This window comes from Anser anser (genome assembly GCF_964211835.1).
Source record: "Anser anser genome assembly, chromosome: 4".
In the NCBI taxonomy this organism is placed as follows: Eukaryota; Metazoa; Chordata; class Aves; order Anseriformes; family Anatidae; genus Anser; species Anser anser.
In genome coordinates this window covers 59,794,677-59,812,022 of record NC_139724.1, presented here as the reverse complement: position 1 = coordinate 59,812,022, position 17,346 = coordinate 59,794,677, and the positions used below count along the sequence as shown (strand labels likewise).

General features: G+C 46.0%; 1 protein-coding gene across 4 annotated transcripts in view; it reads right to left on the bottom strand.

The window, feature by feature from the left end:
* The window catches only part of CCDC149 (coiled-coil domain containing 149), a 58,384-nt gene extending 42,260 nt beyond the window's left edge, over positions 1-16,124 (bottom strand). For 2 of the 4 annotated variants that reach the window (XM_083835728.1, XM_083835729.1), the window contains exons 1-2: positions 12,996-13,154; positions 168-329 (exon numbers count right to left, since the gene is read on the bottom strand). In XM_083835728.1, coding sequence (XP_083691854.1) covers positions 168-329; positions 12,996-13,043 — 210 coding nt within the window. In that variant the 5' untranslated portion in view covers positions 13,044-13,154. Of the gene's footprint in view, positions 1-167; positions 330-12,995; positions 13,155-15,721 lie in introns of those variants that run through there. The other 2 variants (XM_083835726.1, XM_083835727.1) reach the window with 2 other exon arrangements.
* Between the last annotated feature and the right edge of the window lie 1,222 nt (positions 16,125-17,346).

Sequence of the window (17,346 nt, the reverse complement as noted above, 5' to 3'; positions counted from 1 at the left end):
TCATCAATGCGGAACAAATGAGTAATAATATGATCAGGACTGTACAACTGCAGGGCTACTGTAAACAAGTACCCAAACGTTTTTTACAGCATGCATTATAGACTGCTTTTGATATTCAGGCTGATTCTTATCCTCCAGTTATATAGCATTTGTAAAGAACAACCTACAATCAGCTCCCGGTACTTCTTTTTCAAAGACTGGTGTCGTTCCCGCAACTGATTGGCCATGAGCTTGTACTGGTCTCTTTCCTGTTGACAAGTGTCCAGCTCTTTGGAAAGGATTAGCAACGCCTCCTTTTTACTTTCGAGCTTCCTCTTGCACACCAGATACTGCAGAAAAGGAAAAAGAAACAAAATAACTGTAGCAAGCCATTTGTACCCCAGCCAGTACTTGATTCAACACTCTCAAGTTTTAGACTGAGAAGACCGAAGACGATTCTCTGCATGGGATCAAACTCTGTCGCAAGTCTTCTTAGCTTACTGTTAATAACCACAGAAAAGAAATTTATTGTTTCAGAATCCTGAAATCTACTTGCAAGGCCACATGCTCTCCTGATTACTGTGCGTTAGAAAATTCATCAGTCCACATTTCTATTCTTTTCCCTCATATAACAGTATGAAAATGTCTAGTTGTCCCCACAATACAGCTCTGCAGCTCTGCTACTAACCGGCACTTCTCACCCCGTCCTCCCTTCCCTCCCCATTACCAGCAATGTCCTCTGGGCTCACTCTCCCCCCCAGCTAGTGCAAGAGGGCCATGCCATGGTAGAAAGGGTAGCGTGAGTGGCGACTGAAATGTACTTGAATCAGTTATAGTGTGATACCCTACAGGCACAGACAAAAGAAATGACTTTAGTCCCTCAGCGTGCTGTGATACTATACATGCTTGTTGAGCCAAAAGGATGTTAAAAATGCAGGAATACTGCAAGCATGTGAAGGGAGTGGGAAGACAGAAGTGAGCCTTCCCCTCCTGTCACCACCTCTTACGTGCAGGGCTCATGCACAAAGAGAAGCAGAGCTTGCAAATCTTAGCTCTTCTGCATTAGTCTGATCAGCTTCACTGCCTTTCCCTATTGAGAGGAAGAGAGAGTAATGTCGACATCATCCTTTCCTGCAGTGGCTGAATTTTACCTATCAGAAGTTTCAGGCAACTTTTTTCACTTAACGTGGTGTTCAATCAACAGATTCTTCTGACCCATCACCTGACACTTCTCATTCTATGTATCTATATCTATTTCTGACGTTACTCACATGAGATGTGGCACTAAATACTTTCTCAATGTGCTCCGCAAGAGACCAAATATCACAGCACTCATGAAAACAATTTATAGTTTCATTATGTACTCTGACAAGAATACTTTGTCATTATGGGTTCTTGCACAAAGCAAGAGCATCAGCACTTCCATACTGTTCTAGTCAGTGCCGTTCTTCGGGACAAAAATCATCACTTGTATGTACGACTTGCTCAGAACTGGCTTTGTTAACCTCAATTTCAGGTTAATGAGAAAGGGAAAAGGGAGTTTGGTATAGTAGTACAGCCAACATTTTCCAAAAATGGTAAATGCTTACTTGCAAAAAAGCCGGAAGGGGATGAGAAAAGCAATTCCAAGAAGGATTTGAACTCTCAAAAGGACACTTCCACCTTGGATTAATTTTATTTCTGGCACTACTGAAGTTGAAAACCTGCCATAAATTTACTGGATTATGATGCCTTGGCATCAACTTTACAAAGGCAACTGTACCTATGTACTTATGTCCTTACTGATACCTTACACAAATGTCAAGTCCCCTGATAAAACACTGAAAGGCATCAGAAGCTAAACTTTAATATTGTCAGCAAGAGATTATAGTGACATGGTAAACTGCTCTAAACTTGATAAAATCATTCTTTCACTTACAGTGAAGTACTTGTCTCTGATAATCCATTTCCTTCTTTTCCCTGTTTCATCTCATGCCTTATTCCATTGCAAAACACTAAACTCTTCACTAAGCTCTTTTTAAATACAAACGATCTGGCACATTAATTACAAACAAACGGAGTAAAAGCAACCCCCCATCACTTCAAACCAACCCAAATAACCAGGCCTGCTCCTTTGACCACCAGACGAAGGAGCCGAGGCCTCGCTGGGGCACAGTGGGAGAGGAGCGGGGCAAACGCCTGAGCCCAGGAGGGGCGCAGCTTGGGCAGGCGCCATGCCACAAAATGGCGGCCCGCGAAATGGCACCCCACAAAATGGCGCACAGCTGCCAGAAGCTTACCGGGGCCTGTGAAGAAGGCGACAAAAAACATCCTTACCAGGCAGGAAACGCAGACCTGGCGCTACACAAAACCATGGACTTTCCCAAATAAATGGGATGAAAATAGTAATAATGTAGAGTAATTGGTTTCCACGGGTTTATGGTACAAGAAAGGATAGTCACGGCATTCTTGTGGGATTTGATTATTCAGCTGAGCTATGTTTCCAATTCCAATTGCCATTTTTGGAGGAAAAACAAATTATACAAAGAGGCACCTCAAAGAGTTTATTCAATATATATGCTTCAGAATGTTAAACAAACAAAAAAGGCATGAATAATGGCCACAAGTTTACTTAGCCACTGTATACCAGGAAAGGACTATACACAGGAAAATCCCTGAGTCCCACCAACAACCTCCCATGTATGAACAAATGAGTGCAGCAAAGTTGGTATACTGTCCAAAGGAACATAGGAGTTTAATGGTTTGTGGGTTTTTTTGAGCAATGCAAACAATAAGGAAAAATTTCCAATATAGTCTGAGAAAAGCTATTCAAGAGATGCTTCTGGCATTCATATAGAGGTTTCTTCCTCTGCACTTGAAGAAAAAAGGCTACATCTCACATAATGCCTATCAGTGAGACAAACAAGTGGATTCTGTTATCTACTGTAAGAATATGATATATTCTTATTATTTTTGTTTCTTTTCAATTGGCGTTTCAAAAGAATCTTTGAATTTAAAAAACAAAGTTAAACAAGAACCAGCTACTATGCCTTCAATCTAAAAGCTACTACATACAACTTTTCATATCTGCCTAGTGACTTTTATCTACCAATTCACTGTTATCTGCAATAAAGGAAATTATAATTGCTACAAGGAAGATCATAATAATTAAAGGAATATATATGACACCCTACATTACTGCCTGAACTGCTTTACAGCCAGATAACTACTTTAGTGAAACTGAGTAAAAAGAGACTGACATTACAGGAGAGTGGAACTGTTCCAAGGTGACCCTCTACATCAAACACTTACTATTTGTCCATTGCTATTTTTAGAGACAAATCTGGATAGATCTCATTAACGACGCCATAGACATGGTCTAATAATCAGATGAAGCTGGAACACTGTCAAGGTTTTAGACTTTCTTTTTTTAAACCAACAAACACACCAAATTCCTATCACAAAATAATTTATTTTAACTTTGTACAAATTACTGGCTTATACTCGGCTATTTTATGGCAATCAGTGCCAAGGAGGAAAATACCTAATTTCCTGAGGCTAAAAGTAAAGATATTTTCTCCAAGTTCTGCTTTGAAATCAATGTGGCTCATACCTTGTGTTCTCTTAATACTCCAGGACTTGGTGTCCTCCCAAATGACGATGGGCCACCAAGCTGTATGTGGACCTGGAAACCCATCATCCACCATGTTCTCAGAGAAACTGAATTCGATTCAATGTCTTTTGGACAAGAGATCCTACTACTTTTTAACTGCCTCAAATGTCATCAAATTTCTTCTCACTGCACTCTCGGAGGTAATTTTGCAAATAAACTGAAGAGTATCAAAATGCATTGCAATGTCACTATTTGGGGTCTTTGCTGACCATGTTTCAGTAAAGTTGCTTTCCTTGACTTCAGGTTAAAGTCTTCAGCTTATCCGGAAGAGACAAGCACTCGAACCCAGAGCGATATACAATTACTGGCCATTTGCATGCCATCTCATGTTCTCATCTCAAATAAATTCTGAAACAATGCAGTTTCTTTGGTTTTACCACATAGTACCAACTCTTGCTACTCCTTAACTGCTCAAACACGAACCAGGATGGTATCATTCACTGAAATATGAAACATAATTCCCAAATGACAAAGCCATTATAATGCCAACAGTCACCCAGGGAACTCAGAGCACCCACTCCACTTTGTTCTTGCCTACGGTAACTGGCGTTTGCCCATATTTTGAAAAACCCTGAGACAAGTGGTCCCAAACCCTGTGTGGTCCCCTCAGATAGGTTTGGTTAATTACATTTCTCACCCTGTTTGAAAATGCAGATACACTGTAATTATGAAAATCTCACTAATTTTCCTTCCTTTTCTCTCCAGTTCATATTAAAAAAACGTGCAACCAATGGCAAAGGTGTGTTCTGCCAATTACAAACAGGTTAGGTTTCTCACTGTTATTCATAATTCATGTCTGGAGCATGTGGTTATTTCAACTAGAATTACTGCTCAATAGCTGCACGTTAGATAAATCAGCTCCTCCCCCCGGCCGTTCAAAGGCATCCCTTAGGGAGCGCGAGCGACCAGGAGCGCGGCAGTTAACAGGGCCGGCAAACAGGGAGTGACGCGGCAGTTAGCGAGGCAGTTAACAGGGCCGGCAAACAGGGACTGACGCGGTGGGAGTGACGCGGCAGTTAGCGAGGCAGTTAACAGGGCCGGCAAACAGGGAGTGACGCGGTGGGAGTGACGCGGCAGTTAGCGAGGCAGTTAACAGGGCCGGCAAACAGGGAGTGACGCGGTGGGAGTGACGCGGCAGTTAGCGAGGCAGTTAACAGGGCCGGCAAACAGGGAGTGACGCGGTGGGAGTGACGCGGCAGTTAGCGAGGCAGTTAACAGGGCCGGCAAACAGGGAGTGACGCGGTGGGAGTGACGCGGCAGTTAGCGAGGCAGTTGGCGCAGGCAGGGCGGGCAGGCAGGGCGGAGCGCTCACACCCGCCCATAGGGACAACTCCTCTAACGGCACTCTCCTGTCAGCTGGGCTGTAATGGTCTCCACCAGGCACGGTGCTTTCTCTAGGAAGTCAGTGCACACCCAGACCGACTGCCCGCCCAAACATGCGGCAGTTCAGGTCTCCGGATGCGGGGAGTGTCTGAGCCTCTTGCTGCCATCGGCGGGAGGCAGGGAGACTGCTCGCGTGAGGTGCGAGCAGGTGGACGACCTGGTCCGCATGGTGGCGGAGCTCAAGGAGGAGGTGCAGAGGCTGAGGGATATCAGGGAGTGCGAGCGGGAGATAGACTGGTGGAGTGACTCCCTGCAGGACCGGAGCGAGAGGGACCAGGGTGAGACGCCCCAAAGGGGGGTGGACCCCCTGCCCTGTTGCCATTGGGCAGAGGGAGGGGACCTGCGAGTTGAGGAGGAATGGAGACAGGTCCCTGCTCGACCTCGCAGGAGATGCCCTCCCCTTCCAGCGCCGCCTTCCCAGGTGCCCTTGAACAATAGGTTTGAGGCCCTGGGGCTCGAGAGACCCGTGGGTGAGGATGAGGTAGGAAGCCTACCCGGGAGGATGCCTGAGGTGAGGAAGTTGACTCCACGCCTCAGGACTGCCTCCACCAAGAAAGAAAGAAGGGTGATTGTTGTAGGCGACTCCCTCCTCAGGGGAACGGAGGGCCCTATTTGTCGGCCTGACCCCACACATAGGGAAGTCTGCTGCCTCCCTGGGGCCAGGGTCAGAGACGTTACCAGGAAGCTTCCAATCCTGGTTCGCCCCTCTGACTATTACCCGCTTTTGATAGTCCAGGCTGGCAGCGATGATGTTGAAAAGAGAAGCCTCAGGGCCATCAAACAGGACTATAGGGGGCTGGGACGATTGGTGGAGGGAGCGGGAGTGCAGGTGGTGTTTTCGTCCATCCCTACGGGGGAAGGGAGAGGCATGGAGAGGACATGGAAAGCTCATGTGGTTAATAGGTGGCTCAGAGGCTGGTGCCAGCATAGAAATTTTGGGTTTTTTCACCATGGGGAGCTTTACTCGGCACCCGGCCTGATGGCCCCAGATGGGTCTCTATCTCCAAGGGGAAAACGGATCCTAGGCCAGGAGCTGGCGGGGCTCATAGAGAGAGCTTTAAACTAGGTAAGAAGGGGGACGGGGCTCAAACAAGGCTTGTCGGAGCTGTGCCGGGGGAAACAATGGCTAGGCTGGGGAAGAAGGCGATGGCCCAGCTGAAGTGCATCTACACTAATGCACGCAGCATGGGTAACAAACAGGAGGAGCTGGAAGCCATTGTGCAGCAGGCAGGCTACGACTTGGTTGCCATCACGGAGACGTGGTGGGACCGCTCCCACGACTGGAGTGCTGCAATGCCTGGCTATCGGCTCTTCAGGAGGGACAGGCAGCACAGAAGGGGTGGTGGCGTGGCTCTCTACATTAGAGAATCTTTTGATGTTGTGGAACTCCAGGCTGGGAATGATAAGGTTGAATCCCTGTGGGTTAGGATCCGCGGGAAGGCCGGCAAGGCTAGCATCCTGGTGGGGGTCTGTTATAGACCGCCGAACCAGGATGAGGAGACGGATGAGGAGTTTTATAGGCAACTGACAGAAGTTGCAAAATCGTCGGCGCTTGTCCTCGTGGGGGACTTCAACTTCCCGGACATATCCTGGAAACACAACACGGCACAGAGAAAGCAGTCTAGGAGGTTTCTGGAGAGCGTGGGAGATAGCTTCCTGACGCAGCTGGTCAGCGAACCTACCAGGGGTGATGCCCCGCTAGACCTTCTCTTCACAAACAGAGAAGGACTGGTGGGAGATGTGGTGGTCGGAAGCTGTCTGGGGCAGAGTGACCACGAAATGGTAGAGTTCTCTATTCTTGGCGAGGCCAGGAAGGGGACCAGTAAAACTGCTGTCTTGGACTTCCGGAGGGCCGACTTTGAGCTGCTCAGGACGCTGGTTGGCCGAGTCCCTTGGGAGGCGGTTCTGAAGGGCAGAGGAGTCCAGGAAGGCTGGGCGCTCCTCAAGAAGGAAATCGTGATGGCACAGGAGCGGTCCGTCCCCACGTGCCCAAAGACGAGCTGGCGTGGAAGAAGACCGGCCTGGCTCAACAGAGAGTTGCGGCTGGAGCTTAGCAGAAAAAAGAGGGTTTATAATCTTTGGAAAAAAGGGCGGGCCACTGAGGAGGACTACAAGGATGTAGCGAGGCTGTGCAGGGAGAAAATTAGAAAGGCCAAAGCTCATCTGGAGCTCAATCTGGCTACTGCTGTTAAAGACAACAAAAAATCCTTTTACAAATACATCAACGCGAAACGGAGGACTAGGGAGAATCTCCATCCTTTACTGGATGCGAGGGGAAACCTAGTTACTAAGGATGAGGAAAAGGCTGAGGTGCTTAATGCCGCCTTTGCCTCAGTCTTTAGCGGCAATACCGGTTGTTCTCCGGACACCCAGTGCCCTGAGCTGGTGGAAGGGGATGGGGAGCTGGATGTGGCCTTCGCTATCCATGAGGAAATGGTTGGCGACCTGCTACGGAGCTTGGATGTGCGCAAGTCGATGGGGCCGGATGGGATCCACCCAAGGGTGCTGAGAGAACTGGCGGAGGAGCTGGCTGAGCCGCTTTCCATCATTTATCGGCAGTCCTGGCTATCGGGGGAGGTCCCGGTTGACTGGCGGCTAGCCAATGTGATGCCTATCTATAAGAAGGGCCAGAGGGCAGACCCGGGGAACTATAGGCCTGTCAGTTTGACCTCAGTGCCGGGGAAGCTCATGGAGCAGATTATCTTGAGGGTCATCACGCGGCACTTGCAGGGCAAGCAGGCGATCAGGCCCAGTCAGCATGGGTTTATGAAAGGCAGGTCCTGCTTGACGAACCTGATCTCCTTCTATGACCAAGTGACGCGCTTGGTGGATGAGGGAAAGGCTGTGGACGTGGTCTACCTTGACCTCAGTAAGGCTTTTGACACCGTTCCCCACAACATTCTCCTCGAGAAACTGGCTGCTCGGGGCTTGGACTGGCGTACGCTTCGCTGGGTTAGAAACTGGCTGGATGGCCGGGCCCAGAGAGTTGTGGTGAATGGAGTCAAATCTGGTTGGAGGCCGGTCACTAGTGGAGTCCCCCAGGGCTCGGTACTGGGGCCGGTCCTCTTTAATATCTTTATTGATGATCTGGATGAGGGCGTCCAGTGCACCCTCAGTAAGTTTGCAGATGACACCAAGCTAAGTGCGTGTGTCGATCTGCTCGAGGGCAGGAAGGCTCTGCAGGAGGATCTGGATAGGCTGGAGCGATGGGCTGGGGTCAACTGCATGAAGTTCAACAAGGCCAAGTGCCGGGTCCTGCACCTGGGCTGCAACAACCCCAAGCAGAGCTACAGGCTGGGAGATGAGTGGCTGGAAAGCTGCCTGGCCGAGAAGGACCTGGGAGTATTGGTGGATAGTCGGCTGAATATGAGCCAGCAGTGTGCTCAGGTGGCCAAGAAGGCCAACGGCATCCTGGCCTGTATAAGAAGCAGTGTGGCCAGCAGGTCGAGGGAAGTGATTGTGCCCCTGTACTCGGCTCTGGTGAGGCCGCACCTCGAGTACTGTGTTCAGTTTTGGGCCCCTCGCTACAGGAAGGACATGGACGTGCTCGAGCGAGTCCAGAGAAGGGCGACCAAGCTGGTGAGGGGTCTGGAGAACAAGTCTTACGAGGAGCGGCTGAGGGAGCTGGGCTTGTTCAGCCTGGAGAAGAGGAGGCTCAGGGGAGACCTCATTGCTCTCTACAGTTACCTGAAAGGAGGCTGTAGAGAGGTGGGGGTTGGTCTATTCTCCCACGTGCCTGGTGACAGGACGAGGGGGAATGGGCTAAAGTTGCGACAGGGGAGTTTTAGGTTGGATGTTAGGAAGTACTTCTTTACCGAAAGGGTTATTAAGCATTGGAACGGGCTGCCCAGGGAGGTGGTGGAGTCACCATCCCTGGAGGTCTTTAAAAGACGTTTAGATGTAGAGCTTAGGGATATGGTTTAGTGGAGTACTTAGTGTTAGGTCGGAGGTTGGACTCGATGATCTTGAGGTCTCTTCCAACCTAGAGAAATCTGTGAATCTGTGTGAATCTGTGAATCATTCCCCTAAACTCTTTCTCCTAGTTTTAACTTGCCAGTTACTACAGAAGGGAGCTTGAGAGCACATCCATATCACTTCTCCCTGCAGTGCCCAAGACCACACACAGTTAATAATCAAGAAATAGCCTCTTGAGAATAACAAATTAAATGGAGACTAAATTTCTTCAAACTAATTTTAGGAAACACAGTCATATATGAGTAGCTGTAAATAGCATACAGTAAATGCTATAATATGTGGGAGGTGACAAGGAAAGTGAAGCATTTTGACATTGGATTTAATTCTAAAAATTGCCAAATCTGAGGGAGAAGCCAGCAGAAAGAACGGAGGACAGCCACTCTAGTCTATGGGTTTCCTAGGAAACCTTCCTGCTTCCAGTGTAAAACACTGCCAAAAGTACACGTTCTCCAAGCAGTATTAAATTAGGACTGGTGCCAACTCTCCGCAAAGTTAATGGAAGAACAGTCACTGACTTCAGTAGAAAGGAGACTGAACTCTTGAAGAAGTCAGCTCACTAAGGCAAGGACGGAGGTGGTCTTGCGCGCCATGCAAAAGTGGTTTTTTCCTACCACACATGATCTTCTGGTGCTGTTCAACTCATCCCACCACCCCAGGATCATGCTACCACTTACTCATTTCCCAATCACTAGTTCTATCATCATCCTTAGGTCATAAGATTCCAAGGTAGATTACATGGAATTCAGGCAAAAACTGAAATCACACCCTTCTCTAGAACAGAAAACACAGAACTGGAAGCTTCTACAACCTCTCAAAACAGAACTACCTCAACTACTCCCAAACAACACACATATATCATGGTTTTCACTCCTATTAACGGCATTTAGCTACATTTCATCTCTTCCACACAGAGAAGAAAATTGAGCCAGGAAGGAATTGACTCACACAAGTTGTATAAATTAACAGCTTAGCATAGCCATAAATATGTAAGTCAGGCTAAAAAGTAAATATGTGTACTGACATTTATAAACACTTAAAAGCAAACAAACAAAACTCTACAGCCAAGATTTTGGTGACAAAATTATTTTCAATAATTCTATTCTCTTCAGTGAAGAGTGCCACATAACCACCTTATAGTATTTGCTTTCTAGCAGTGCACGCAGCAAAGCAGCTACTATCTGTCATATTTTCCTTTTTTCATCCTCTTCCAGGTGGGAGAGGTATCTTGTTTGCATCAAGGATTTTATCTTTTTTTGTTTATTATTTTTAAAAACACATTTAAATGGATGGGCCCTACTCTTGGGATAGTATTTTGAGATTTACATAATCATTTGTTTCTGAAGGATTTAGGCCACCATCTCAGTGGAGGCCTAAAGAAAGTTCTTGCCATGGCTCAGTTTCATTCATGTCAAACAAACAGTTAATAACTAGTTAATAACAGTTAATATCCTAATGCCTTACACTGGCTTTTAAATACCCTAAATATGGGCTATGCAGTGATGTAATGTAAGATAAAAATCTAGACCCCAAGCAAAAATTATGTGGTAATCCAACAGAGTACTTCACTTTTTATATACATTCATCCACAACAGACACCTGAACTCAACACAAGAATGGAAGAAATTTACGTGGATTCTTGATCTTGCAGCTTGTTCTCTTGTATTCAGTTTGCAAGGTTATCAGCGGAAATAATGACTCCTTCTGCTCTCAAATATTTACAAAGTTGGCTTTGTCCCAGTATTCCCCTTTCTACATCACCCTGTTCAGAGTTCGTACATGGTACACATGGCGCAAAGACTGTGGAGAGTACCAGGTGCACACTAAGCCTGAAAGGCTGTGGGATGAGTGGAAACCATACGTAAGCGTGGAGGCAAAAGAACATGCAAGAAGCTGGTGATGAGCATAATAAAAGCAGAGAAAGAGATGTGAAAAGGTACAGCGCAAAAGGCACTGAAGTAGAAAAGAAAAAAGGAAAAATGAGTAAAAAGAACAAATCATAATAAATGTTTTTTTCTAATGAAGAATGAAAAACCCAACTACAGAAATATACAGCTGTGTGTACAAGTATTTGTATATGTATATATAAAGGACAAAAATACATATTACCATTCATCCTAACACCTGCAATACCAGACTTAAAAGTATTACAGTTGCTTCAACGGGTATTTCAATAGGAAATGGAAATACCTTTCAAATATGGAGAATTGAGCATGTGGAAATGAAACAAGTATGTGACCACTGATTTGAACCCACTGGCTTGTGCTCTTTTAGGTCAAGAATTTGAACCCCATTCTGTATTTTACCTGTTCAGCATCCACAACCTGAGAGTATTTATTTGGAGCTATGAAGTCTCTCCCTGTCTATGTTAAGTCTTCTGCTTTGACAGCACTTCAGAATGTTTACTAAATGTGTAGGGAACAAAAATTACCTAGCAGACACTGAAACTGAGAGGCCCAGATAAATTCTATACCTTCCCCTGAAATTGCATGCTGAGGAATACAGTAAACTGGAAAAACGTAAGTTACTTCAGAAGTTAGAGCCACTTTCTCAAACCTATTACTACGGTGAAGATAATAGCTAAGTTGCACAAAGTTAATCACACCAGCCAAAGGAAGAGGAAAGAAGAAGAGGGAAGCCTATACCCTGTCGGCGCATGCTACAGGCTTCACACAGAAAAACAGGCTGCACGCCTCCTGTGGGAACATGGAGAAAGGAAGGAAAAATGGAACATAAATCACTATGCCTCTAGTTGTTCCTGAAAAAAATAAATTATATGTATGCTGAAGTATTTGCAAGAATGTAGCTGAGCAGCCATTAAACTTCACTACAATCAAGAAATCCCTAAACCAGAAAGAGTTCAATTCAAGATTGAGCTTTTAGGTTAAATCACATCAAAAGTCAGAAAGTTCTACAGGAACTCTATGTGAATGACTTTTTAAAGCCAATACCAGGGACATTTCCTTTGAATGCACCTTGTGAATCGTCTCTATTTCTTACCCTTCCCTGCCACGTAACACTACTCCGCCCACAAACAAAACTCCCATTTGGGAAATGAGATGTCAGGTGCAACACTGCACAAGCAGGACACTGGAAGTATGTTTTTCACTTTTTTTTCTGGATTGTTTTGTGTGTTTCAAAGTACCATGTGCACGGAAAGACTCAAGTTCTGGATGCACTGCACAGACCTGGACCCGCATACACTAACCGAGTTCACTGGGAGATGTGACAGTTTCAGGACTGAACCCATGCATACTTCTGAGAGGTGAGGGCCTAAGGCCGTGCTCAGGCAATGTAACGGAGGCAAAGCCCCCCTGAAATCAGAGGAATTCACCTGTGTAAAGGCTACCCTACAACAGCAGGTTCAGTCAGGTTCTCATTGAGGCACATGCCTTTTGTGCAGTTTTGTCTGTAAACATAAAAATAGTATTTTAATGCTGTATAGCAATACAAAAATAAGAATGCCAAACTACCCCAAACATGTTTTTGCCTATTAAACGGGCTTAACACAGATGATATTCCTTTAAATTGTACAGGCCTCCAGTCACTTTGAGTTTGGTAACTTAGATCTTACAAGAAAACATGTACTCGTGGACATTACGGGTCTTTTAAGGCGGACACAGTAGGTACGCTTTATAATTTTGTTTTCTGAAAGCCTTCCCCTTTACCTGTTGACGCCCACAGTCCCTACAGCACCCCGGCATGAAACCCACCCACCCCTCTCCCGGGTCAGGTGCGCCAGGCGGGCGAGCCGCGCTGCGGCCGCCTTTCGGGGCCGCCCAAGGCCCGCAGCCTCTCTGCCAGCCTCCCCTCAGCACAACTGCTGGGGGTCTCGCCCCCAGGGGACACCTCCCGCCCCCAGCCCGCTGCAGCCCCGGGCACGGCGGCCCGCCGGCCCGCCCCTCCCCGCCGGCGGGCCGGATCCCGGTGGGCAGGCCGCTCCGCAGCAGGCCGGGCGCCCCGCTTGCCCCCCGGCCCGGCTCGGCTCGGCTCGTCCCGGCCGGCTCACCTCGCTCACCAGCCCCTGCCAGTCGCTCTCGCTGCGGTGGGCGCTCATGGCTCCGGCCGCCGGCTCCGCCCGCCCCGGCCCGCCGCCGAGCAGCCTGCGGGGAGAGGCGGGGCCTGGCGCCGGCCTGCTCGGGCCTGGCCGCGGCCGGCGGGGCGCAGCGGGGCCCCGGGGCCGCCTCCCCGCGGCCGTGGTGGTCCCGCAGAGCCCGGCAGGCCACGGCCGGCCTTGCACGGTGGTGTCACCTGGGAGGTGTTTCTCGCATCCTTACACCCCCCTCTAAGTAACATCCTCCGCCTAAGTACACCTTCATCCTAAATAACGTCGGGGCTCTGCTGCGGCCCCGGGCGCTGAGCAGCCAGAGGTGCCCGCACAGCACCGTGAATAAAGGGATAGGCATCAGGGACTGTAGGGATTTTAATGTTATATGTATGCAACCAGCCCCCTGTGAGCTGTCCACACACTCGCATTGTATACATAAAGCCAGACACACAAAGAAAAAAAGTGAGGTAGGGAGCCATGTTCTCAAAGCGTGATGCTGGAACAACACGCACTTGAGGCACAGATCTGTGTGTCACTCAGTGTGCTGCCCCAGGACTTGGTCAGGCTTGTTTTTCAGCCCACTAGTGCAGACTGATCCATCAGCACCAAATCCCAAGCGTGACACCCATACGGTGCTGCATGCCCTCCTGCACACCTTCGTGGCTCAGCTGTACCCTTTGCAGTGCTGTGGCCACAGCTACAGCACTGTATATCCTCACAGACAATATCCACCTGAGGAAAACCACCTCAGAAATATCTAAATTGGAAAACTGAGGTATAACGATGTGGGGGGAGATGGACCAAGGCCTTCACCTAAGACCAAATTAGGCGAGCATCATAGAATCATGGAATGGTTGGGGTTGGAAGGGACCTTAAAGATCACCCAGTTCCAGCCCCCCTGCCATGGGCAGGGACACCTCCCACTAGACCAAGTTGCCCAAAGCCCCATCCAGCCTGGCCTTGAGCACCTCCAGGGATGAGGCATCAACAGCTGCTCTGGGCAGACTGTTCCCATGCTTCGTCACCTTCACAGTGAAGAATTTCTTCCTTATATCTAATCTAAATCTACCCTCTTTTGGCTTAAAGCCATTACCCCTTGTGTTATCACTATAGCCCCTGACAGAGTCCCTCCCCATCTTTCCTGTAGGTCCTCTTCAAATACTGGAAGACTACTAAAAGATCTCCCCAGAGCCTTTGCTTCTCCGGGCTGAACAACCCCAACTCTTTTAGCCTGTCTTCACAGCAGAGGTGCTCCAGCCCTCTGATCATCCTCGTGGCCCTCCTCTTTACCTGATATTTTTCTGTTCCAGGTGCTTAATTATCAGTTTATATGGGAAGAAAGGTAGGTCACATAAATCCAACAGGTACTCTCTTGAAATTAAAGTTATCAAGTTGAATAGATATCCATGGCTATCTGTATATAAGAAAAAAGACCAAAAGATCAGCTAGCTTTAATATGCAACTGTAGTTTGATAGGGTATATGCAGAGTTCATACATTTTACCTGCAAATTATAAATCAAACTTAGACATTTTCTCCAAATTATAGCCCATTTTCTTCTAAATTAGCTGTTCCTCAGCTCAGCACCCTGTAACTTTAGTGCTGTAGAGGGTACATTTATCTTTCCTCTTTGTTCATATTTTTCGGTGGTTTATGTTGTCATGTGTGCAATATATCACAGTCTTGCACATCCTCTCAGGCTTCTCAACAAACAGTTGCAGAAAAAAAAAGTTTGCATGAAAAAGAACTATAATTTAAACCCTCTTGTTAAAAGAATTGTTAATGATATTAGAAACCCCATCATTTTCACAGTATTCTAATAGTTGAAGCTATACCACTGCTAGCATAGATGAACCAGACAATCTTCTTCCCAGTTTTTCTTCTCACTTGCAGAATTTCTCTCGTCTGTTTTCTTGGTCTTGGAGTACTCCAGGCTCAGAATGCTCTTGCAAAAAGAGCTCTGCTTATAAAAAAGATAACTCTCTAATAGCCCTCATTTTTTGAAGGATGTCACTCATTTTAATCCCAAAGCTGCTTACAGTTCCAACAAACAAAGTTTTCACTTTTATTGATGATAATTATTCAAATGAGAAGAAAATATTCATGAAAGAGAGGTTATTAAAACAAAAGGAACTCTAAATGTTTCCAGCTCTTTCGATTTTATCAAAGGTCTGATGAGAGCTAGTGTTTTTCAGAAAGCCCAAGCTCTTGGATGAGAATAACCAATTTCTTTTGAAGTAAAAGAAAGATTCAGGGGAATAAATAAAAATTAAGCTGAAGTATGCTTTGAGTGTGCTTGATAGGATCAGAAAGGAAATAAAAGAATCCAAATATGTATTTTTAAATAACCACTTCTAGTGCCTGATAGAAGCCTTTTGGCAACTTCTTCAGCTTTCCTGATCCTCTCTGTCTTACCAGGGGTTACTGCAATGCTGCTATGGAATGGACCTGGCCAGGACCAGGTTACTCTGCTGGGCTCTAGGCAGACATGCTGAGACATATCCTTCCTACCTTAACTCACACAAACAAAACAAAAAGATGACTGAAAATAAGTACTGTCAGCCCCATTTTATAAGTAAGAAACTGAAGAGAGAAGCCATTGTCTTGCCCAAGAAAAGCAAAAGTTTCAAACATATACATAACCAGGAAGCAGAATTGCAGATTTCAGGAGCCCAGTCTGCCACTTGCCTTGCAAAACTCGCATCTTAGTTCTTCTCCTACCTGCTGCAGGTACTGCTTTAGCACCATCACCTTGCCAACATCAGAATAATATGGTATTGTCATTGAACGTCAGATAAAAAGAAGTCAACTCTCAACCTTCCTCTTCAATTAACATCCTGTTATCTTTGTCTCTAGATCTATAATTTTCTTTGCTTTCCTTCTCTATACATTCATTAGATAAACTTATCTGTTTTTAATGCTTCATCTCTCTTCTCTGCAATTCTGCTGTGTGATCAGACTTCCTTGGTATCTTGAGTTCATCTGTCTTTTCACTAGGTTGCCCTCCACTTCTCTAAACATTTTCTACGTTTTGTTCAGAAGGCTCTGGACTTTCTAAAAACCTTTTTTTTTTTTTTTTTTTTGGGACAAATTACACATTCAGAATCAGGTCTGAGGTGCTCTAGCTTTTTAATGCAACTACCTAGGTAGGAGATTGAACCAACAGTTTTCACTTGCAGGAGATTTAATCAACAGGTTTAAAACACAGCTTTCAGTAATCAGTGTCTTTGTCAGACATTAAGAGAGAAAACAACCTTGTTTTATTTTGTGTGTGTGTTTGGTTGGTTTCTTCATTTGTCTGTTTGTTTTTACTATGGGTAAGCCAATGAATGGATCACTTCCAATTTTGCTGCTTATTTTTTGTCATTTATCTACCCCACTAACATGATCATTACATCCGTGTCCAACTCTAAAGAAATATATGATTAAAAAAACAGTGTAAATCCTTAAGATCTGGACAGGCTACATAATTGAAATGTAATGAAAACATGTAGTACTTGTCCCCTGAAGGATGATTCAATCTGACTCTCCACAGATGTTTCAGGGTTCCATTTAGTCAGGGTTTAAATACCTCTGAGTAAGGACCTAACCTATCATAGATAAAACATATCTTAGTACCTTTGGTAATTTATAGCAGCATTCGTCTGTTTCACATTTTTGTTAGTCTGATGCTAGATAAATACACACTAAACCCTCGTTTGTGTGTTTTGGAGGAAGCATCCTATGTTTGTGGGTGGTATTACCATCTTTAGCATTTACGTTGTTTTCTTTCCTTTGATTTTTTCCTTTCCTCATCAGAGGCTGCTTTTTTTGTCCATTTATATTCCAGCTGTGCCTTCTCAATTTTCTCAGGTTCATTGCTAGTTTCACTATCCTGTATCAGCTCTTCTACTTCACATGCATGATCTGTCAGCAGGACAATATGATCTGCAGATCAGAAGCAGTTTAGCAGTTATTCATTTACGTTGAATCCTTTTGTGCCCAGTCAAGTCCATGAAGGACAGACACATCTTAGGCAAACAACAAAGATTTTTAAAGTGATGGTGTTTCTTTTTTCTCCTCAATGTTTTTGGACCTTCAGTATATTATATCCTTTTGTGTTTTAGGGGCTGCATGTAACATTAAAATAGGAGAGTCTCTTTTTTCTGACTTTTTTTTTTCTTTTTCTTTCAGCCATTGTATGACTCTTAGCTGGAGTGACTGGATACTGGAGTCTAGTAGTGGCTGCCTGCTCTAGAGAGAGAATGAGTGAATTTGGGGGAAGAGACAGGAGCTGACTGTGTGCAGGATGGCTTTAGGAAGGGGCTAGGTGG